Below are 25,511 nucleotides of genomic sequence, written 5' to 3'. Positions count from 1 at the left end.
TTGAGTTTTTTGTTTTTTGCTGTTGTTTTTTGTATTCAAGTGTTTTTTGTACAATGTTGCTAGGCAACTAGCCAAAAATGGACATTTTGCAACAGTTGCAACATTTTGCTTTAGGCAACAAAAACAAAAAAAAAAGTTTAATTTGTGTCGTGAGTAATTAACTTACAACTGTATGAAACTTTATGTCTTGTGGTATAGCAGTAAGCACACTCAGACATGTAGGCACTGCAAAGCCTTTGGTCCTTTACTCTGTAAATATGATGGCACAGCCATTTCACTGTTTAATGTGAAAAAGAACATTGTATGAAACTTTTAGAAAAAATGAAGCAGCCTTTTCAGTTCAGGACTTAAGTGCTAGACTCCCTTGAACTGAATGGTATAAAGGCTTTAATGTAGAGAGGAGATGTAGCACTAAAGATTAGACTGTTTTTATTGCCGTCTTTAATGATATATTTAACAGTGGTTGCTGTAGGTTCAGTAATGACTATAATATTGTGATTTCATCATTGAAGCACAAAGGAAACTTTGTTCAGGAAAGTATTAGTGAAGTCTTGACAAGCCTCGTAATTAAAAACTTAAATTGCAAAAGCTCATTTGATCAGTAAGTATCACTAATGAGAGTGCCCTAAGTATTACAGAGGGAAATTAACTGCTGACTGGATCTCTGGTGGTATTATCACTCTGCTTAATACGACAGCACTGCATTAAACAGCAACTGTATTGTGATGTAGCTTCCACTAAGTTACTTTTACTAGTGTCACAACTCCTCGTAAGATGTCACCAGATCCTCCATAATTATATCTCATGATTTTGCTTTGAATGTTGGGATAGTTTCATGTTATTTTTTCCCAGCTTTTCTGGCAGATAATGAGAGAAATTTTTTTTCTTGTGTCACTGCTTTGAAAGGCACCTAATTTAAATACAGCAGCATCACTTCCCTTTCTTCTTTATTTGGAGACGAATCTGTCAAACTGTTCAGTGAGAATGACCTAATTGCATCCAGTCTGTTTTGCTCAGAGATATGCTAAATTTGGCAGGCATATAGTTGTCAACATGGATGTTGAGTATATACTTGGAATATAATTAGAGTTTTCATTGATGCAGAGGTAAAGCATTGTGCAGATGCTGTATGCATCTGGACTCAGCGAATACCCTACAGCACAAAACTGTGGTCTATGGGTCAAAAGTAAGGACAATTCAGTGGAATCAAGCACAGGAAGGTTGTATTTGCACCAGCTACACTTACAGTCAAACACTGATTAGGTTTGATGTCCTTGTGAAGTTTAGTAGAGCTGGCAGACGTCTTGAGTTTTTTTTTTTTTTACTTAAGTTAAAACTTAATGAGATAGACTCATGCAGACAGGGCAGGCGAACAGAGTGAGAAGACCTATATGGAGGGAAAAGGGTGATAACAACAAGGTGGGGCAGTAAATCTTAATTTACACAGGATATGATTGGTGAGACACTGTGAAAAGGACAGGATTCCACTGCTCTCATTGGATACAAATCTAGTTTTATTAATGATTTTTTAAATTCTAAAACGTGCAGTGTTCATAAATGTTATCGCTTAGCAGTGTTAATTAGCCAAGGGATGGATAATATTTCCTATATTTTCCTCTAGTGGAGTATTAATAGGCCATGCATTTAAAATGCATAGCATGGCCAGCACAGTTGCTGTTATCTTGAGCTATGCTTCATTTGTTCTGTCAGCTTGTTTCCACAGCTGAAGGTATAACAAGAGATAAGTGTGGGCTTTTGATTATGCCAGTGTTATCGGAGTGTACATGGTCATCCAGGGGATATTTTTCAAGCTCTCTCCCAGACTGTTAGGTAATGTAATGTGTCATCGCATCGCACATCTGAGTCATTATCAGTTAATGTGACGTAACTTTGTAGCTGAATCTCCTGCAGTCATTTCAGCTGCTTTGTCATGGAACACAATCATCCCTCGCTGCTTCGACCCCTGGGTTTCTGCACCACTCTGATCAGTCACACAGCTCATCTGATGTCCCACTTTTACATCATGCGTGCAGCTCAGTGGGTATTCAAGTGCACTTATGGGAATCTTTTGCTTAAATCTGTTCATTGGTGTTGCAGGGTACAGAACAAATCTTGTACTATATCATCTACTTGAAATAATCCTGCAGATATGTTCCGGTTTTTCTCTTCTATTTACCTTGACTTGTGTACACAGTTCCCTGCACATTTTCTGTGTGTGATTACTGATTAGATCTGACTGGAGTCAGTAAAGGGAACCTGTGCCATTACAATGCCAGGCAGCAGCACACTTCATTATCTCAGAGCTGCTCGGTGCCACAGAGCTATATGATTACCAGTCATTACCATTAATTTCTTTTGTGGACACCTGCAATTACATTGTCTTATAATCACAGTTTCTGTGACCCTGTGCGGTAAAGTGAGGGTAAATCTGTGAGGTGATATGACATAGATTGAGTAGTGCAGAGTAATTGTATTTGAGTTACTACAATAGTTCAATGTCAATGCGCTGGAAGGTAATTTTGGTATGAAATGCGCAGCCTTACTGTTTGATGTAAAGCTTATGAAATTTAAAATTACCACAATTCAAGATTGAAAGATGGTATCTGGAAATGGGTGTGCATCTCTACAGATCAGCCAGATAAAAGTGGTAAAAGGAGCTATCAGAAATGTCTGTTGTATAAACCTTTGAAGTCGTGTTCTCAACATTGAGTCAAAGTCCTTGATGTGGAAAAAGAAAATGGTGCTAATGAGCATGTGAAAGCAAAAAGAAAATTTCTCGATGGCCCTTGACCTGCATTTAATGAGAAAGAAATACTTGTAAACCTCCCAGACAGATGTGTTTGCAGGCTGGAAGTGTACCAGCTCATTATCAGCTATTTAGAATCAGACATAGGGGCAACAAGGAACTGACCCATTCACCTTCAAATTTTATTAGTACAGCAAACTTTAGTTATATCATTATAAGAGATGCCTTCTCCAAATAAAATCAGTTACGGGGCTGCACTACACATTCTTTTACATTTTCATCCACATAAGAAAGCCACATCAGTTCAAGGGAAAATGTTTTAAATGTTTTCACTGTGTTTCAGATAGACCATTACTAGTAGTATTTATATTTATATATTTATATTAGCTCTTCACAACTGCACAAAAATCTGTTTTTCACAGATTTGTTTTCAAATTTTGTCATGTTCATCCAAATTCATAAGAATAATGATAATTTTTCATTTACCTGCAACACTGGTCGACAAATAACATGTCTCCAGAATAAACATAAACTAGTCTTTGCCTCTAATAATTAAAATTTAAGTTAAAAGTCTGGATGGCTGTAGTTTCCAAGATACAGTCTTGGGTTAAAATTTAAAATTCTGAGAAGAATGAGAGAATGTGTGTTATTCCAAAGGAATGTTTGTCTCAGAGTTACCAGATTTACTTCAAAACACTGTCTGCATATTACAATACATTCACTTTACAGGTTCTTTGTTGTGTAAGATTTATAAATGTATTGTATATATGTATGTGCTTTATCATATACTTTGCAATCATCAGACAACTAAAACTTACACTATTTGTTTTCCAATTCATCATATTAAAGTATGTAAGATTTAGCAAGTTTAATCCCAGAGGCAGATCATTAAAAAAAAAAAAAAAAAGTAGACCAGTGCTATAAATAACCCTGCAGATGTATGCCTTTCTATGCAAAACATTTGGAGCAAAAAAGTTCATATCCAAATATTACAACAATTCCTTCACATAAGTCTCAGAGACAGACATCCCCCGCAAAAAAAAAAAGTATCTGCATGGGTCACTGGTAAAAGTTGTAAGAACAGATGTTGTAAATTTCGTCATTTTGGAGATGCAACGCTCATACACTTGGACCTACTGACACAGAAAACTGCATTCAACGTACCATCCACTGTAAGTTTTTGTAGTTGTCTAGCTTCAACTCAAAACTATAAACCGCAGATAGGGTAGGTGAATTTTATGTGAAGTCTATGGTTCCAAATGCTGGAAATATTGCTCTTCAGATATCCAAGTCTGAAGGGAGAGTAACAATGTGGTAAAAAAAAAAAAAAAAAAAAAAAAAAAAAAGAACATGCTGGACCATAACAATGTGATACAATTTGGAAAAGAGTAGGTGGAGGCTCACAGATAAGGAGGGAAGTGGGAAATACAGAGTCGACATATAGGTGGATGTGGGTGTCTGCAGGTGTCAGGCACATGATAATGGTTGGACTGGAAATGACAGGTCGTGACTGACAGGTGAGTTATTGAGTGGCAACCAAAATACACAGGGAAAAAACAGTGTATAAGTTAAGAGTCAGTCGGCATTGTGTGGAATTCAGTCTACACATATCTGCAACCATTTTTCTAGGAGACTGTGAGCTGTTTGATTAATGACTGATTAACATTCTCCTGACGACCGGCCTCAACGCTGGCGCTCATCTGCCAATACAGCTCTCACTGGACTTGTTCTTGTGAGCCATAACCGGTCTCGATGGGAACTGAATCTGCAATTTCACATGGATCGATATAATCCACAGTGCTTTATTACAGAATGCTAACACTATCCTAAAATAGAAACAGGCCTTGGGTTTTGGTGCTCATTGTGACAGTATGCAGGCGGAGGCAAAGTGCAATAAAAAGGTGTGTTTCACGTTTCCATTTTATGGCCTTATACAGTATTCACGTGTTCAGAGGTCCTCTCTAGCCTCCCAGCCTCAGTCAGTAACAGCTCCACAGTCTACCATCTGCTTTATTGAGTTCCTCCATATACCTACAATTCAATATCAAAGTGTGTGTGAGCGCTACGTCTCTAAGCACAGTTTGTTGATGATTGCTGTATTCTGTGAAACAAACAAGTACACAACCTTGTACTTGCATATGAACGTGGGGGGAATTTCATTAGTCACTTGTATTTTCACAGTGCTGTTTGCTATGAGACTGATCTGCTGTGTTTCAGACTGGTCAGGGTCTAACACAGGGTCCCAGTGTGATACTCAGAGGTACTCACTGGAGTAGAAATACGCATACTAGTGTAAAAAGTATGTTAGCCAAAGCAGAGGTACTGATTCAACTCCTTTACTCAAGTAAAAGTGAAATAGTGCCAGCTCTGACATGTACTCAAAGAGGAGAAGTCATTTCTACTAGCTGCCTATGTGCAAAGCTACACAACCTCACATCATCCATGTCAGGATTCATTCTCCCAGTGCCTGACATCTCATTAAATACACCGCACTTTTCCTCTCTGCTCAGTTCTATTTAGTCAAGTTGCTACATCTGTCATGTATGACGTGCATGACTCTAAATGTCACGGGGTCGTCTCTTCTATGATATTGTCCAACACCTGTAGGTTGAAATTTATTGTGATGTTTTGAAATGCATTAAAAGTAGAACATTTTGCAAATGTAAGAAGCACTTAATGTAGGTATTGGTGTCAAAATGTAGGGAGTGAAAGTATAAAGAAACCTCAAACCAAGTACAATAACAGTAAATATTTTTACTTCATTCCTTCCTATCTCTGGTGATAATACAGTAATGACAAGCTGCATGTGTAGCCCCTTTTACACAGCACTTCGGTACCGGGAATATTTCACCTTTATTCCAGAACGACGTCTGTGTAAACGAAATGGTGGGATCATTTGGTCCCACCTTTATCGCAGCTTTGTAACACCTCTGGAGGTAGTAACAGCCATGATAAAGGTGGAATCATGATTCTGGAACGCTATGTAAAAGGAACACCAGAATGATGTCGAACTGGGGAGACGCCGAGATCCAAGAGCTGTTGTTATTTCAGGTGGGGGACTCTATCCATGCTAACATTTGTGGAAAAGACTCTGGAGGGGTTAGCAACACTACTATGCTTGGTAGGGATGCACCGATTCCGATACGAGTATCGAGCATCGGCTCTGATACTCTGTGTGTGTACTTGTATTCAAACTCGTAAAAGTAATCTGATACAAATGCACCGATACCACTTACAGCCGTGTGACATTCACAGTTCAGTGCAGCAGGTACGAGGAGGAGGAATAATGTGTGGGGAGTGTGAAGAGTGTGGAGATTTTTCAAAATAAATGACGGTGATAAAAGTAACGCTGACTGCAAGTAACGTTAAAGACACAGACAGATACGGACGCAGCGTTCTGTCCATCCTCTGTGTACATTCCATCCGTTTCCCAGGTGCTGGCAGATGCGTACCCAGACGGAGAATACCAGCGAGAACCGCCGGGGGTATGGAGTGGTGCAGACCACCGCCAGCGGAAGTGAAAAAGAAACTTGTCACTCATTTCTCTTTTCTCTACCTGCTGAAGCTAAGCTGTTAAACCTTACCAGTGAAAACACAGTAGTATTAGTATCACATTAGTGTTGCCTCTGTCGTCTCCATGTTTGTTATTACTGACTTTCTTCTTCTTCTCAAAAAACTATACTCTTCTTCATGGTATTTGTCCAGTATGGTTAATTAAGAGAGGCGCCCCGTGGTGGATTAATTGAGAAACGCTTTTTCCAACACTTTAAATCAGTCAGTAGCAGCACCTTGTTCCAGTCAGACTAATGACAACAACAATAAAGCACATTTACAAAAGGAACTAAGAACTGGAATGGGATTATTAAGTACTCATATCGGTACTCGGTATCGGCAAGTACTCAAATGTACTCGTACTCAGTCTGGAAAAAAGTGGTATCAGTGCATCCCTAATGCTTGGGGTATATCCAACGTGGAAGTGATATGTCACACTATACACTGCGCTACGTAACCACCCCTTTGATTCTGGAATGCAGGTCCGCTGTGTAAAAGTCCAGCCTGTTTCACCTCTGTTACTCTTTTGGCTTGGCTGTGGAAATCAGTCAATTGTTAAATAAGGTGGGATCACCATCTCACCTTTTCTCTGTGTAAAAGTGGCTTATGTTTGTGTGTATTTCTGCTTAAAAAGGTCATGTATACCATTTAGACACACTTTTTAATCAATGTTACCAACAGCCTGGGAATGAAACTGATGAGATGTGTGATCCATGTATGCATGCATGTGGAGTTTGTGTCAGAACTGGTTGTTTGTTGACGTTGGCAGACTCATTTTTAAGCCATATATTGTTGCTGATGTAGGAAAGAGGAAGGGAGGTATTAAGAAGGGACTAAGCATAGGCATCGCATCATTTTCCTCTGATGTGAGTCGTCTACATTTAAATCAGACTCCAACTGACATCAGAGGAAGCCTTCCAAGGTGTAACTGTTTACAGTGCATACACATATTGGGGGGAAAAAAAATACATAATATACATTTCTTCACATTTTTCCAAATTGCATTAAAAGCTAAGCTGTTGTTGATGAATGAGTGTTTTTGTGATACTTCAGCAGTATTTATAAAATATTCATTTCACTGGTGGTATTGGTGCTTCTACATCTTTTTGTGTTTCGCAATCCCGATTGGACATGCAAACATAATTGAATTTGTGCTAGTGTTTGATACAAAAGATGCTGTAGTTGCTTCATGGGAGTGTCATGAATTTAAACCAGCTTTGAGTTGAGTATTGTATCAGTTTTCTGTTCTCTTGCAGGTCATAAATAAATAAAATCGACAAAGGAAATGTGAAATCAACATAAATACAGTAGATCTAAAATGAAAACTGAAGTCTAACCATTGTTTTTTCATTGTTTAAACATAGCTACATAAGAATGCTGCAAAATCCCTTAACATCATTCTGCAACTGTCTTAATAATCTCCTTTTGTGTGGTCACAAGTCTCTTGACACACAAGCTGAATTAAACATGTTATTGACCCAACAATCCAAGGCAAATGATTGAGTAGCAAATCACTTCCCTCTGCTTCCATTATGTGCATGTCTCTATTCAACCTTCCAGTTTCAGAGGACAAGAAATTAATCAGGCAGGCTGGTGGACTTATTCAGCACAGGCTAATTAGAGGAGGAGAGCCTGGCGGACCCCTGAGTCACAGCCTTTAACTTAAGGCTTACAGTTTAGTGTAAAAGCTTTGTAATGCCCGCTGGTGCCTCTTACCAGGAAATGTTACCTTTAACCAAATGAGTTGTGACTTATTCTCTTCGTCCTTTACTCTGTATTTTTTTGTTTCACATAGTGCTAAACCAACGCAAAAGATTCCTGAACGGGATATCTGTTCTGTTTCTTATCCCCGCTGGCTTTGACTGAATCCATTTCCATTATGCCACCCATTGATTTGCCCTCACACCTTTCACATGGCTGCACTCTTAATGTAATTGAACAATTGGGTTTTTTCCCCAACTGTCCCCTTTGGCACAAGTACCCTAGATTCTCCCTCTTTTTTTTTTTTTTGCAGATGTTGCCAGGGCTATAGAGCTGCTGGAGAAGCTACAAGAGTCAGGTGATGTACCCGGTCACAAGCTCCAGTCCCTGAAAAAGGTCCTTCAGAGTGAGTTCTGTACAGCCATCAGAGAGGTGAGTCAACTTGCTTTTTTCTGCAGTGAGACTCTATTCTTTGACTTTACTTTTCTGACCTTCTGAGTTCTCGCTTTGGACTTCTAATCATCGAGTGTCCTCAGCGCTATGTTGTTTCTCCTTGGGCTTTGTGTTCGGTGAAGTCGCTGTTTGTTCCCAGACAAAAAAAAAAAAAAAAGGAACTGAGAAGAGTTATATTATAGCTGCAATAACAAAACTAGAGTCTACTTTGAGTTACTCTTCTGTTCCATCAATCAACAAACGACTGCAGCATAATGTAAATGTCAAAGATTATTGGTCTACCTTATTACTACTCAAGTTGAACAGCAAAACTCTGGGGTACGTTGAATTTCTGACTGCATCAAATATTCATGCGGAACATTTAAATGATCATGGGACCAGAAAACATTGAGCATTTCATTAACTTGAAGGTTTGATAAGCTTGTCATGCTGAATTTTAATTCACTAAATCGCATAGAGAGATTGGGTTTAATCACATTTTACAGGGACAAAATAAAATGTGAACCATAAGCAGGAGAACTTGTTTTTTTTCTCCCTGCTTGTTAAGATGTTTTTAATTTCGATGCATGAAAGCGGCCACCCACCGACCCGTCATTGTTACACCATTCATCAACAGGATGAGGGATACGGAGCAAACAAGAGCGTTCACTCTAAATGACACCACTAAACACAGATCTGCTGTATTTAGTGCCCTGTCTGCTGTGATTTACTGTAGTATTACTCCGTGACATGTATTTATTAAGCAAGCATGAGTTTGAAGAGCAGATAAATTGATGACAGACACAACAATTGCCTTTGTGGTGAAAATACAAACACAGGAAACATGTAATTTATCCAATCCACAAAAGAACCATTTATGAACCACTCTATGACTATGTCTGCAGTAGAGAGTATACTGAAGAAACACAACTATATTCTCTAAAATGAGTCCCAGTAGTTGCTTTTCCACTGGACAACTTCGCAAAACTTTACCGATATTTACTAAATGTCTAAAAAACAGAAGTGTGTAGTGTCGGTTTTTCCATTAAATCACAAATGCGATGATTTGTTTATTTATTAGCGCAAGATGATATGAGAAGTCATTCCATAAACATGACGATGAACGTAAATATTGTGTTGATTTACAGATATATTCATTATTATTATATATTACCCCTCTATCGCGTGCTAAATTAAAAAATGATTGGGTTTCCTGGTGTGTTCACACAAACATGTTTCTTCTTCTTCTTCTTCGCTTGTTGTAACGTACATCAACATTCGGTATTTGAATTTACCCGGCTCTGGTTGCGAAAAAATGTCTTTCCCTTGCAGTTTTGCGCAATATACCATTTGCGCTACGCCCGAAAAACCACCTCTTGCCAGCGCAAAAACTTTTAATCGAAAAATGCGACTTTTGGTGAATTTATCGCTTTTCCCTTAGATAAATTTTAATGCACAAGTTATGTTTGCACAATTTGAGGGTCAATGGAAAAGTGACTAGTGTCTTCGTTTAACCTATAAAAACTCAAACATCCACTAGTGACCAAAAGCATCTACTGACCTAAAATGTTTAATACCTGTTAATCCATTAATCCTATCAGTCCATATAAATAATTGGTGTAAAATGTAGTTTGTCATCTTTTCATGGTCATCAGATATGACCCATTTGGACGTTTAAAGGCTCCGTAGTGAACATGGAAACACCGCCATCTTCTACAACATAGATTCACCAGTAAAACCCATGGACTTTGATAAATGACAGTAAATGGAGATGCTTGTTTTATGTTCAATTAATGATATATGTTGTTGAAAAAGTCACGTTTTCTTCAGTTTTCTCTTTTTCTGATATAATAAAACACAACTTTAATCGGCGCTTTTATGAACATCTACATTATCAGAAAATTAAGTGTAGGAAAATATATGATTTATACTGAAAAAACACAAAATACAGATGATAAAATAATAAGAAATGGTGATAAATCAGTTAAGAATTAATAAATAGACAGATAGAAAAAATCATTTGGAAATTGCCACAGAAGAAGCATTGGGTCTTTATGGGTTAAAGTACCATGGATGGTAACCCCTTTTAGACTACTGTCACTAATTCACCTCAATATTCCACTGTTTTTGGAATGAAGTGCTGCTCAAAACAAAACTATTTATGAATGTACATCACCTTCCTGAAGTAATTGCCTAAGTGTTTTTTTTTTTTTTTTGCTTAAATGATCAAATACTCAATTTCTGGTTAAGTGCTTTTGTGTTTCCTGAAAAATCTGGAAAAAAAAAACCCAACAACTTTTGTTAGAAATTATTTCAGGACAGTGGGGATAAGTTACCTGGTTATCTATGATCCCTGGCATTCATGGACTCATTTCAAAGCCCTGTTTCAGTGTTATTAATTTCATGATTTTTGGATCATTTATGTTTGGTGTTGAGTGGAGAAACTGACCAGTAGCAGCATCAATGAAATGATCTACATACCAGAGACTGGAACATTTGTTTAGTTAGTATTATGCCAATTATGCCTAATGTCACTAATTTTTATCATAGCTACAGTGTGCTATATTAAAATGAACCATATCTGCTTAATTTAGCATCTGCTTTACAGCAAAAACACAAATCAAACTTTTTTTATATAATTGTAAATAAATTTGGACAATAAGGGGTTAAGGCAGGGGTGTCAAACATACGGCCCAGGGGCCAAATGCAGACCGCCAAAGGGTCCAGTTCAGCCCCTGGGATGTTTTTGCCAATTGCAAAAATTCCACAGTCTTGAATTGAATTAAGCAAAAAAAAAAAAAAAAAAAAAAAAATTTGCTTGAATTAAGGAAAAAATCTTGAATTAAGCCAAAAAAAAATCTTCAATTAAGCCAAAAAAAAATCTTCAGCTAAGTAAAAAAAATTCTTCAATTAAGTAAAAAAAAATCTCAAATTTAGCAAAAAATCTTGAATTAAGCCAAAAAAAATCTTCAGTTAAGTAAAAAAAATCTTGAATTAAGCAAAAAAAAATCTTAAACTAAGTAAAAAAAATCTTGAATTAAGCAAAAAAAAAAAAACTTCCATTAAGCCAAAAAAATCTCAAATTTAACAAAAAAAAACTTCAATTAAGTAAAAAAAAAATCTTCAATTAAGCCAAAAAAAATTTTCAATTAAGTAAAAAAATCTTCAGTTAAGCCAAAAAATATCTCAAATTTAGTAAAAAATCTTGAATTACGCCAAAAAAAAAGTAGAATTAAGAACTTAAATTTATATCTTTGTTTTAGTGCAAAAAATAACATAAAATTATGAAAATATTTACATTTGCAAACTATCCTGTACCAATAAAATGTGAATAACCTGAACAAATATGAACAACCTGAAATGTCTAAAGAAAATTAAGCACAATTTGAACTATTTTTCTCCCTGTTCCTCAGTGTTTAGTGTCTTTGTTGATGTGATCCATAATGCACATGGAGAAATGAAAAGTTGAGGAATAATATTGTTAAAATTGCACTAAATTTTCTTACATTTTTTGATTTAAATTTCAGTTTTTCAGGTTTTTTTTTTTTTTTTTTTTAGGGGGGGGGGGGTAGTTTATAAAAGTAAGTATTTTCATAATTTTATGTTTTTGGTTTTTTTTACACTAAAACAAAGACAAAAATTCGGAGTTGTCATTATTTCTAGGTTATTATGTTATTATTTTTCTGGTCCGGCCCACTGGAGATTGAATTTAGCTGAATATGGCCCCTGAACTAAAATGAGTTTGACACCCCTGGGTTAAGGGTTTACTACTCCTGAGTACAAAACAGAGAAGAGAAGAGAAGATCTGTACTGTCAATTTAACAAGTACAACCAAATTAGAAGTGCTATCCAATCTGCACATCACATCACATATAAAACCTCCTAGGATTCTAGATCTGTATGTGTTACTGAACTAAGGGTTGCAGACAGGGCTGTGGTGTCTAGAGTCATAGACGAGTCACAGCAGTAGCAACCCAAGTGACATCACACAGAGCGACAAAAGGGATGAATGGGTGACTCTTCTCCTCTCGCAGCGCACAGATCTGTTCTGGTCTGGCCTGTTTGGGGAGGCCTAGCACGTCCTGGCACCAACTCCACGCCCGACAGCCGGCTGACTGATCTAACAATGACGACTGAAAATGATTCTAAAAACCATCAGCAGCTACAGCAGCAGCATGTTGCCAATCAGCGGAGAGGCAGAAAGCTTCATCCACAAAGAGGAGGCTGCCTTGCCTGAAGACCAGTAAACATGGATAGGGCCTAAATGTGCAGCTGAAAACAGACAGGCTTTAGTGAGTTTATTTGAGGAGAATGAAAATGTACAGGCACAGAAGGACATATTGAGAAGACAATGGAGTCCAAAAACAAACCAAAGGATAAAATACAAGACTTGGGTTAAGGGAAGAAAGAAGCATTACAGTGTGATAGGGTGAGGAGAGGTGATTTCTATAAAGAGAGAACAAAAACTAGTATGCAGGGATAACTGGTAGAATACTCAAGGACTGAATTAACCCTCAAAGGCAACACACATCTATTTTTGTCATGCCATTTGTTATAATATTCGGCTAAAATTTGCTTAGAGGTCTTATTTCTGTCTTTGTGCATAAGAAATCAATATAAGTGAATCCCCAAAGGAACTTTGTGTTGGTAAATGCCAGTTATGCACATTTACAGGATTTCAGTTCTGTTCAACATGTTGATGGTCATATGAACTATGTTTTTAGGTCAAAAATGTCCAATTTCATCACAATTAATGCTATATTTTCATGTCACAAATGGCCAAGTTATATTCGAACTGAATTTACCCGAAAAACAAATATTCTATTCTTTTAGATTCCCCAGTTTTTCTTACAAGATTATATTCTACATATCACGTTTTATTTTTACAGGTTGCAGTATGGAGTATGGTGCTGATCCATCCTGCTTATGTTACGCCAATACATACATTAAGAATGTCACACGTCACTTTTTAAATCAACAGTTTTCTAATAATAAGCATTTTTATCAAGAAATAACAATTCTATATTGTTATTTACTCTGTAGTATGATGATAAACTATACAATAAATAATTATGATTCTAGTTTTTACACAGGGATCATTTGTGGAAACGGTGACATGGCTGCCGAGCATCAGTATGATGGGATCCGTAACAACCATGTCACATCCGTCCACTGCCACATTTTGTGTTTTTGTGTCAGCTGTTATTGTTTTAGATCCACAATACTAACATTTATGAATAAGAGGAGAATTAGCAATAGTAAGTATATAAGTTTATTACTAATAAAGTACTGGTACTGACCAGAGCATCATGGGTAATGTCACATCCGTCCACCAGCAAAAGTTTTCACATACACGTGCTATTCAAAATCCAATATTTCTGAAAATAGAGCTTCCACTGTCAAATAATATCAGTAGTCTGTGCAAAAATGTGTTAGCATTATTTCAACACAGTTCTATGCGTTTCTTACAACTTTTTTTTTTTTTGACAAAAATGGCCACTCATTTGACCCCCTAAGTAAATTTTAGCCATATTATCCTTTGTATTTTCCAATTTTCAATAAAAATCCATCTTTTTTCTCCTGTATTTAAAGGGGTCATATTTTGCTAAACCCACTTTTATTAGTCTTTGGTTCATTTATTTGTGTATTTGGACCTTAATAGTTCAAAAAGTTTGAATTTGAACCCTCCAGGTGCTCCAAAGCTATCTTTATATTCATTTTGGCAAAAAATCGAGTGGATTTCTACAACCTGTTTTAATTCCTGCTTAATTTGTTATGTTTTACAACTAGTTACATCTCGACATTTGCACATATAAGGTCAAGACTTCTGACGAACATTTCTCCGAGTACGACAAAATTGTTTGTCAGCAGCAGCGGTTGTAGTCCATACTGAAAATATGTCCAAACTTCGAGCCGATTACCTAAAATGTTCAGTTGTTTGTTGAACAGCCGACAACCTGGAGGGGGTGGGGCATTTGCATTTAAAGGGCCAGCGCTCAAAACAGCCTTTCTAGTATCATTACTCAGACATAGGTTTGAAGATGGACCTGTAGAGTTGAATTAATGAAGAATTCAGACCCAAGCATAGCATTTACAGTTTATGTAGACCATAGGGTAATATTTTAAAATGCATAATTCCATTTAAAAAAAAAAAAAGGAAAATATCACTCCTTTAAATTACTGCTCATGTAGTTGTTCATATAAGCTCAGAGTAAATTCAAAGGTTATTATATCAAAACAGAAAAAAAAATTTCAACAAAATATATCATTAACTGAACATAAAAACAAGTATTTTTGTCACACTCCATAGGTTTTACTGGTGAATCAATGTTGTAGAAGATGATGTTGTATCCATGTTCACTACAGAGCCTCTGAACGACCAAATGGGTCATATCTGATGTCCATGAAAAGATGACAAACTGTATTTTACACCAATTATTTACATGTACTGATAGGATTAGTGGGTCAACAGTTATTAAACATTTTAGATCAGTAGGTGGATGTTTGGGTCTTTATGGGTTAAAGGGCATTTTGAGGTATTTCTACTTTAGCATTTCTGTTTTTCATTTGCATCTTTATACCTGTGCTTCACATCTCAAAGGTAAATTTTGAAAATTTTACCACATTTACATTTATTATCACATTTGTTATAACTTTAGGTATTAGTTTTATATTACTAATATAGAATAAAACTTAACTAAGCTGCATTAAACTAAATTTGGTCAATAAAAACCAAAAGCACCAGCGGAACCTTTACTTACTTGTTACCAGCAGAACTCTCAGATGCAGTGGGATGCTTAAGCTACACTGAGGCAGGCTATGGTTTAGTCAATTACAGGTTTGTGAAAGCAGATAATACAACATATTCTCCGTGTGGTGCTGAGCCAGCTGGAGGACAGGTTGTAAGTGCTGGCTATTGCATGGTGCAGATTATCACTCTTATTACGCAGACCATTAAAGAAGTAGTTGTAGAAATTCTTAGTCCTCAACAGCTGTGCCCTCCCCTGATCTGTTTATATCTGGAACAATGTGGAGAAACATGTTCACAGTTAAAGGGAATCTCAGTGAAAAAGCAGCAGTTCATTTGGATTTAATGGCCTAATTTGCAAGAAAATACTCACATATGTTTGCGACTTTTCAAAAGCACAGGTTTCACTTACCAGACGATGCCAGACGTTTATATACTATATCCCTGTAATCTAAATACATCACAGCTGATTGTATTGATAAAATACATGAATGCACTGAATTCATTATCCTGAGAAAGATGGAAGATTATCGTCTCAATTGATGCCATTCTTCAAACAAAGCAATGTGATTTATTTTAAAGGGGGCAAAAAAAACAACAACCCTGCAACGTGTTAAAGCTGCAGTTTGCAGAAATAAGGAAAAGGCAAACAAAGGATCAAGAAAAGTTATAAGAGAAGTCTCCTTGGAACGGCTTGAATAGAAACTGAACAGTTATTATGAAATTTAGGAGCAATAACACTAAAAACATTGGCAGTACAGCTTGGTAAAAAATACAATAGTAATGCAGTAATACTTTGGTAATATGCATATTATAATGTAGTATCACCAAACTAATGCAACAATCCCATATAATAACCAATGTACATGTTTGGAAATAAAGATAATCGCCAGATCACAATGCTGACCTTCTCCTTCCCTTATTTACCTCATCCTCTCTTTTGTTTCTTAAAACTGTAGATATTATATGTTTAATAATATACGTGATGGTACCTGGAAACACATGTAATAGTTTCTCTGTAATAACTGAATCACAGCAACACAGCCACCACCAAAGCGTTCTGGCCATAGTAACGTGACTGTAAGGCTTTTGTATTCCAAAATTACTAATGTCTCCCAAAATACTGGTCCTATCAACTTGCTGTTTTCACTAGTCTGTTCCTTGACCAGAAATACATAAGTATGCCAAACTGCAGCAGTCAGCTCTTTCTGGATTTTGTGTGAATCCCCGGACACACATACGCACGTACACAGAGGCCGCTTGGCTTTTATAATATAGATGAAAACTAAATGAAAGCTTTTTTTTCATTTTGACAACTAATTGTGGCCAGTTGTTTAAGCGGAAAATTTGACATTGGGCACAGAAAGGCAAAGAAAAGGGAGCTTTTGAAACATGAGTGAAGATGCATTTCTGTTGTTATTATTATTATTATTATTATTATTATTATTATTATTATTATTATTATTATTATTATTATTGTATGAGAATTGTCATTTATACTTCCACTACCGGAAGTAAACAAATACGCTGCCATATTGGAAGACAAAAGTGGAGGCAAGAGAGAGACAGTGTGTGTTTAGCAGCAGCTTTATCATTGATTTAGATATTTTAAACGGGTCATTAGTGACAGTTTGTTATTATTTATGTGTAGCTGACTATTTTCAAACTCTGAACCCTGCTGAATACTGAATGTATGCTGAGAAACTGTCTATGAGTGATGGGTTTGACCCTTACAAAGACACGTGCTGAGTGGGAGCAGGAACACCTAAAATTAATAAAATAAAAATTTTTCATATATATTACATACCAAAATAATTATTATTTTAGATGCGTAAACACACTTCTTTTTTGGCCTTCCTTCGTATCACTACCACTACACAAAGTAGACCTATGGTCACCTGTTGCAGCCAGAGCCCCTGCTGTGTGTTGAGCCCTGGGGCTCAGTGCACAGCAGGTCTCTGCGTCCGGCTCCAGTCGGGCTTTGTGTCCGAACCATACCATGAACCGTGACTCAAGAACCACAATACGTACTGACCCATGGATATCCTGTACTGTTGCATCCCTATTGTTCACCACTTTTAATGGTTATACGTAATATACAGCCGACAGCTGACCGTAGGTCTCCTACCATACTCAGTACTGGCCGAGGTTCTCGGTATTCAGGTCAACTCTTCTCAGGGCTGCAATCCATTCCCTCTGTCTGTGGGCACTGAGTTTCTCCCTGGTTGGTTAAAACTGAGGGGATCTTGTGGAAAGACTTCTTTTCACCGTGCTCTGTTTGAGCAGCCTATAACTGCACAAAAGTTTACTATAACTACTATATAATTACAATTCTCTCTCTAACAAGCCTGGCACTCCTCTTTCTTGCTCGTGGTTTGTGTTCCAAAATGGTGGGATAAACTTAAATCATGTGACCCCCGACATCATGCAGTAGTGGTCTATACATCCTCATAACCAGAAGAACATCAGCTAACGTCTCGACAAAACAACTGTTGGATGACAGAACACAATCCAAACAATACCCCTTAAACGGAACAATATCTAAGACAAGCAAACAGTCCAAGAACAGTTTATGTCATGTATTATTTCATAAAACAACAGATTAATGTGACAGACTTTGCAGAGCTAAGCTAATACTAAGCAGGTCCAACAGTACAAGTATTATTTCTCTATCACTAAAACTGAGCTGTCACATTATGAGGAGATGATCATAAATTCTGTCTTATGTGTCAGAGTCTGAGACTAGTGGAATCCAAGTGCATGTGGTGAACAACAACAGACAGACTCGGACGAGTGTGAATGCAATTTAAACATTTATTAGTCCAAAAAACATACAAAAGAAAAGCAAAACTCTGACAAAGGAGAACCAAAGGCGTCACCGAACCGGAAGATGGACACGAACAGAATCAAGGGAACCGGACCAGCATGGGAGCGAAGACGTTCTGGCACACAGCGCAGGAGCTGCAGGGCTTATAAGCAGGAGGAGAGCTTGATGCAGATCAGCTCCTGGTGTGTGCCATTACCTGATCAATCACAGAGGGGGAGGGGAGGGAACAGAAGACACAACCAAACCAAACTCAAAAGTGGATCATGACTTGTGATCATGTTTGCTGTTTTCTGATCATAACTTCTTTTTATATGAATGAAGCTTCTTCTATTGACTAATCCATTGTTTTGTGTTAAGTTAAAATGACTTTGACTGAAAACAAGTAGCCCAGGGTTTAACAGGTTAACATATGCAGCACTCAGGCAGAAACATTTCAATAAACAACTGTTCAGTGTCTCTATGATGTAAAACATAACTCTCCTTCCCCACTCTAAGTAAAACTCTTTATAATAGATCATGACTATGCTGTTTTGACTAATCAACTCATCAATTATTCATATGATGTTTAGTGCTATTACAAAATGACTGTCTACCCCAGCATTAACAGCCCTAACAGAAGTAACTGTAGCCACCCCCCACCCCTTATATCATAATCATAACTCATTTGGACCAGTTTATATATGTCATGCACCTTTGTTAAAAGTTAAAAGAGCCATAAAATTCAGGTCAAACTGCAAATCTAAGCCTCATGTTGTTCATTTGATTACAAAGCATCAGTTCATTATCACAGATGACCTTTTTTTTTGCTTTGTGCAGTCTGAATATGATTCCCTCCATGCACATATCAGCATGTGATGTAGCTCATTTCATGGTCTAGTGCATACAGGGCCTGACAAGGTGGACGGACTATTGTCTATAAAGTAAAGCTCTTACTTAACTCCGCCTCCAACCCAATCCTCTTCACTATCAATAGAGTTTTCTGGACATGAATCAGCCTTGTTAAAGATGACAGGCCAGTTGTCAATATGACGAATGAACGGCTGGGGAAAACAGCCAATTCAGCAGTCCTGGACTAGATGACAAAGAGGCAGACTTTGATGAGCTGGGTTTTTTTTCCCCTCCGTGTTCGTCACTGACAGTGGGGAGAATCTTGGGACTGTGCGTTAGTCTCACTGCATCAGCTTGAATGAGTTGTCAGGGTCAATCAGCCTTGCAAATGGGAAAGGAAGGACACAAGACAAGATGACTGGAAGAGCCAACCAGCTGGAAATGATGGAGAGCGGGAATTTGTAGTGTATTAGGTTAGGGAGTCGTACTCACAAACACAGGAAGTGCTGAAACCAGGCCAGAGAGATGGGGATTTTCATCAGCTTTAACATTGCAGCTGATTTTCCACTTGAACAGAGATTTTCAATCAGCATATTTGACTCTTTTTATAGGTGCAAAATGCAGCAAGGGCAGACGGTTTGTGTTGATTTCATTTCGATATCTCCACCTCCCACATCGCGTTAGATTAAAAGAATGAAAGGTGCATTTAACCCAATGCCTCAGAGTGCAATGTTTTCCATCTGCATCACTGCCGAAAGGGGAAGTGTGTTGTTAGGTCATGTGCTGGTTTTCATCCATTTCCATCAACCAAGCTTAGCTCCCTGTGTTACCCATCCCCCTGCCCTGCTCCATCCCTCTGACTCAGTAACAGGAAGCCATGGTTACAGTGTTGTCGCATCAGTTGCCCCACAGGCATTTTTCTGGCTTTATGGCATCCTTCTTTTTGGTGCCAGAGCTGGTATCCTATCATGAATAATGTTTATTGTGCGTGTCTCACTGGGATCCTTTGTGATGAACCAAACAGGAGGAAAACATGTAATCGGGGTGGAGTGCAGCTGTGTTGTTGGAGTGGGAAGACAAAAGTAAAGGGAGAGTAAAAGTCAAAAAGATGCCTGCAGGACAACAGGCCTTTCTTTTTAGAGTAAAGCACACAAAAAATGCCATCCAAAAGCATACAGCTGGCAGTCAGGACTCTGTTTTCATGTTAAATATAGACTAAGAAAGGAAACCTACACTGTAAAAAAATGACTGTAGAATTAACACCAAAAAGTTGTAAAATTGCAACATAAAAAAACTGTAAGTGACAATACAATGCAAAGTTGTTTATTTGAAAAGATTTTTGTGTTAACGATTAAATCAAATATAAGTGTAGTTTTTACAGGAAGAGTATGTGAATAAAACCAGATTTGTATGTAGAAATTATGTATTTATATTGTTTTTAGAAAATAAAACTGTTAATTGAAAAACAATGTGATGCAGTTTAAATTGCAAGACCATAATGTTGAAATAATGGCATATTTGCTTCATATATATATATATATATATATATATATATATATATATATATATATATATATATATATATATATATATCAAGTTAAAAAAAAAATTTAACAATGTAACATTTTAAATTTGTAAATTAATGGGCTGGTAGAGTTGGTAGAGTGGCTTGTCCAATGACCAAAGGGTTGGTGGTTCGAATCCTGGCTCTGACTGTGTCCATGTGTCAAAGTGTCCATGGAAGACACTGAACCCTAAATTGCTCCCAGTTGGACCTGGTGGATTTAGAAACTGCTTTGGACACCATGAAGGTGTAGAAAATGTACTAAATAAGTGCAGTCCATTTACCAGTTAAATCCAGTGTTAAATCTACATGTTTAAAATGTTAAATCTACATGTTACTCCATAAATATGTTTACTGTTGGATGTGTTTTTTACAGTATTGTTCTGGAAACCACAGTTGCCAGTTTTTTTCTGTAAAAACAACAGGATTTTTTTTTTTTTTACAATGTATGTCCTTTTTGGCTTTCAGTAGATCAGTTGTTGTAAATGTGTCCTTTGTAATGCAAAAAGGAAATACAACCAATTTAATAAACAAGCCATTTAGAAAGAGGATTATGAAGCTGCACTAATCAATATTTCCACCCTTCATGTCTTCACAACGGGCCTTCACCTGTTTTTCCAGTCACAGCGGGAACCTCTTAGCACTGAAAATGCAGTAATTTTAAAACCCACTGTACTCTTGCCCAGCACCAAATGGAGGACCAATTTAATGAGTGGAGCTGCTGAATATTTTGCAAATAATAGGGAGACATTTATCCAAAGAAGCTGGTGGTGATTTCAGCTCAGTCAATTATCCACCACACATCATCAGTCAAACATTTCACCCATGTGAACAAATAGTAATTAAAGGAGAGTCACGTCATGAAGTCTTGTGATTAGTAGAATGGATGCCAAACTTTACTTGGGGAGTCATTAGCGAGGTAGCGTTCCAGTTGTAATTAAACCTCTTTTAAGATCCAACATGGATGTTTCTTTTTCTTTTTTTTGCTGTTGCTGCTGTACCGTAGATCCCTCTTAGGAAACAGATGTCTGTAATCTGATGAGCATTTCAACTGTTTTAGCCCCATCCGGTGAGAAAGGAGACACTTCTTATGAATTTACAAAACAGACACCAGTGTTTGAAAATCACAGAATCCTTTGCTTGAAGGAATAGATCATAAATACTGTATGTTTCAAAGCAGCTAACGGGGATACCGCTGGAGGCAGAATAAGGTGTAATTAGCAGATGTAGTATAAATTCCTGAGGTTTAAAGCAAAATAACTGAGGGAATAGAAAGCCACACTGCAGGCAGATAGAGACGAGAAAAACCTTTCATGGCATTTCTAAAGCTGCGCTCTGCCTCAAAAAGTGCAAAGGTTGAAGAAGTCCGCAGGAAAAGGTATCATTTGGGAATAGTGTGGACCGCAGGCTCCTTTCTGTGAATGCATCAGTGTAATAAATCTCAAAAAAAGTTTTTTTTTTTTTTACCATCTGGGATGTAGAGCTGCAATCTCCAAAAGCTGTTCATTTGGTCTTTGAGATTCATGAGCAAACAAGACAACAGAAATGCAGGAATATTTCCCTCTGTCTATGAGATGGTTCCATACAAATATCTCAGGATTTGTATGCTGTGCTAAGCACACATTCACTGGATGATTCAGAGACATGGTGATGCCTTTGTAATGTTCTGTGCCTTGTCAAAGCTACCGGGTTTGTTCGCTTCGGGACAAGCTGCTGAGCTTTGATGAAAGGCATCATCAGATATTTTTGTCTGATTTCAATGTTAATGTTCATTTGTTCAGCTGATGGAAACCACTTTAAATGTAATCTATATGAAACGCACTGAAAGAATGTATTTGTACTTCTGACACTTTCCAGCTGAATTTATTGATTTTTTTCATGTTTCTTTAACTCATATGCATCAGCTCTGACTCTGCTCACTGACTGTACATTAAAATGATCTAAACCCTGTGGTTATTCTGTTTACTTTTAGTTTTAGCTTGGGAATAATGTGGTGTATCTCCACAGTTTGACTGTTAAAATCCTCAAGCTGAACCGTCTTTGCCATACAGACGGTTCTAGTCATTTATAGCTGGATTTAAATGGAAATGTTAGCCTCTTATTAACCACAAGATTCAACAATTTTCTCTTTTTTCTATGAACAAGGTCAGTTGTAAAGTGTCTTTAAACAACACGTTGTAACTTGAAAGGTCAGCTGTCTTCATCGATTCTGTCTGCCTCAGTGAATGGGCAGAAAACCTTTCTTTTTACACTACTGGACATACAGTGACCCATGTCTTGGCAACAATTCAGGCCCTGCAGGAAGATAGAACTCCTCATTCTGGTCTCTGTACAGCTTGAGAAGTTAGACCAATCTGTGCCAGGATGCTCAGAGCTAAGACATTTTATTTATTTTTATCTGTTAAGACATGTGAAACCTTATAAAACGATAAGATATTCACAGTTGTAACCCTTGAAACATCATTATAATATTCTCTTTTTGTCTTTCTCTGTAATATTTTAAAGGAGGTGATTGCATGATTACACATACAGTTGAACATACTGTTTCATTGTAAAAGCAGTAGTGGAAATACTGTTATTAGCTCACAGTAACAGCTTACTTCTGTGTGTTTGCCTACGCTCTACTTGCAGCACTGCCAGCATTGTTAATGCACTTCTGGATATGTAGGAACAGCCAGCTGTGAAGGAACACCTTTGTTTGACTTTGGAAACGAATCTTTTCATCTTATATGCTAAGTGCAGATTTCTGGTTTACACAATGTAACACATAATTATAGCACTTGCCTTTCATTTGTTTCAGGTGTACCAGTACATGCATGAAACGATTACAGTGAATGGCTGTCCAGAGTACCAGGCCAGGGCCACAGCCAAGGTAAGAACTGCTTTGTCGATCTTCTAAAACAGTTACTCAGTTTAATTCATATAGTGACAATCATAATACATGATTATCTTAAGGGACATCACAAATTCAGATTATGCACTTGTTTTTTTTTTTTTTTTAAATCAAAGTTGTAAATGTAAATAGCATAAATAGCCCAAAATTACACATTGGGGTCTTGTTTGATTTTTTTTTTTTTTTTTTTTTTAGTTTCTTTAGGATGTCATTTGTTATGAATCGTGTATATATATATATATATGCATATATATATATATATATATATATATATATATATATATATATATATATATATATATATATATATATGTACCTCACCCTCTCCAGTATTCAGAAACATACATTTGTTACTGTTTTTTAATCTCAAGCTCATGTCGCAGGTGAGGAACAAATAAAAAATTGAGACATTTTCAGGTGCATCATGAATGTAGCACACATGGCAGAAGCAGGTTTTTGTGTACAAAGGAGATGAGCTTGACCCAGTCACTCGAGCAAGGCTCGTCGTCAGCATATTTGCCATTTGGAGAGGCTTCTATGGAAGAAAACAAAGGCGATAGGCTTGTCACATTTCATATGGAGAGGAAGAAGAGTAGGTTGAGGAAGATTGGATACTGGAAAGTGAAAAGATGAGATCACTTGTCATGGTTCAGTATCCAGCTGGGTCCACTCCTCTTCAGTACATCACAGAGTGTGAGGAGTATGTGAGAAGAAAAGGATGAAAAAGAAATGTGTTTCACTGTGTGTGTTTGTGTGTGGAGTGGATAAGGCTTCAAATGAGCACTGCTGAGCTCTTTCCTCCTTTGTAGGTGCCATTAAGACTCGGCCTTGAACACAATACAGCAAAACCTGATGAAACTGAACACCCAATTTAGAAAATTGAGAAATTTAGAAAAATTATTTTTAGCCTGAAGTGGGATGAAAAGAGTGATATTGCTCTTACATCTGTGTGTCAAGGATTTAATTAGCAAGGCTTAGTGTTCAGCACAAATGATGAGAGCTGGAGCTGCAGCTCAAACATATGCCAAACACCTCTAAATTTCCCTAACTGTCTCATTTATCATTAAAGTCAGCAAGTTTCAAACTTCAGGCCAAATGTACAAGGAATGGACTGTGCCAGTAGTTGAACAGGGAATTGAGCAGCATTTGAACCTACCTACTATCTGCTGTGTTTTAAGGTCCTATCTGCAAAGGACTGTACTATATCCAGATGGTGCCTTAAACATGCCCTTGTTTTGCATCAGTTTCTGCTGTTTGAGGTGTTCATTTCAGCCCACAGCTTGGTCCAGGATGAACATTTTTCAAAAACCTTGAAATCACATGTCTTTAAATGAACAGAGATGTTTATGTACAGAGCTCCTCACTATTACAAACCAACTCATGCTTTTATAGTATTTCCTATCTGTACCTGAATATACTGAAATGTTAATCAAAATAGGATCCATCTGTTTTTCAGGAAAGTCTTAAATGTGTTTGATTAATGTCTGACCCTTAAAATAATGTGATGTCTGGGATTTTGCAGAAATATTGGCACTGATGTTCTGTGTCGTATCCACAGTTAACTGTGTCACAGTGTCTCTAAACTCTAAAAGAGACAGTTCAAATGTTCATCACAGCAGTGATACATTGATAATACACCAGATGAGTCAGGGATGTTGTGCATAATGTGTCTGCAGCTGTTACGCAACTGAGTAGAGGATTATAAAGTGAAGGGTTTGTAATAAAGCAGTTTGATCCACATCAGCACTTTTTATATTGAGGAAGCTGTAATTCAGTGAAAACATACCATTCTGGTCTGAATCTAAATTTTGTGCTTGATATCATTAAATATTAATTCATGAGACAATGAGTGAGTAGAGAGTTTACCTGCAATTAACATCAACTTTCCACAGATGTTAACTGCACCAGCCAATGTCCTTGCAGCAATTGTGTGATTTAGTGAATTAAACAGTTTTTGCTTTAGAACAGGGCCATTTTTATGACAAATATTCCCTAATTTGCTCTCATGCAAATGACACAAGCATGACACTGACATTGTATCTGCTCTGCAGCACCATTAGCGATAAATCACAGCCTTTTCAGGTGCTTTATGAATTGCATTGTTACATTTATGTCTCATTTTGTACCAAGTTTGTACCCAAAAAACTTAGATGTGTTATCTTTGGAGGGACTCAGGCTGTTAACCCTTTGACTAATCAACAACTCACTTAAACCACCAAT

The 25,511-nt window shown here is 37.1% G+C and overlaps 1 protein-coding gene across 2 annotated transcripts in view; it reads left to right on the top strand.

Moving 5' to 3' along the window:
* lin7a (lin-7 homolog A (C. elegans)) overlaps positions 1-25,511 on the top strand; it is a 48,330-nt gene that overhangs the window by 5,634 nt on the left and 17,185 nt on the right. For both annotated transcript variants that reach the window (XM_030149016.1, XM_030149018.1), the window contains exons 2-3: positions 8,313-8,431; positions 23,199-23,270. In XM_030149016.1, the coding sequence (XP_030004876.1) occupies positions 8,313-8,431; positions 23,199-23,270 (191 nt within the window). The remainder of the gene's footprint in view (positions 1-8,312; positions 8,432-23,198; positions 23,271-25,511) is intronic.

The sequence above is a fragment of the Sphaeramia orbicularis genome, chromosome 12, assembly GCF_902148855.1.
Source record: "Sphaeramia orbicularis chromosome 12, fSphaOr1.1, whole genome shotgun sequence".
NCBI classification, from domain to species: domain Eukaryota; kingdom Metazoa; phylum Chordata; class Actinopteri; order Kurtiformes; family Apogonidae; genus Sphaeramia; species Sphaeramia orbicularis.
The sequence above is the reverse complement of the archived record's forward strand: the minus strand, read 5'-3'. Positions and strand labels throughout refer to the sequence as shown.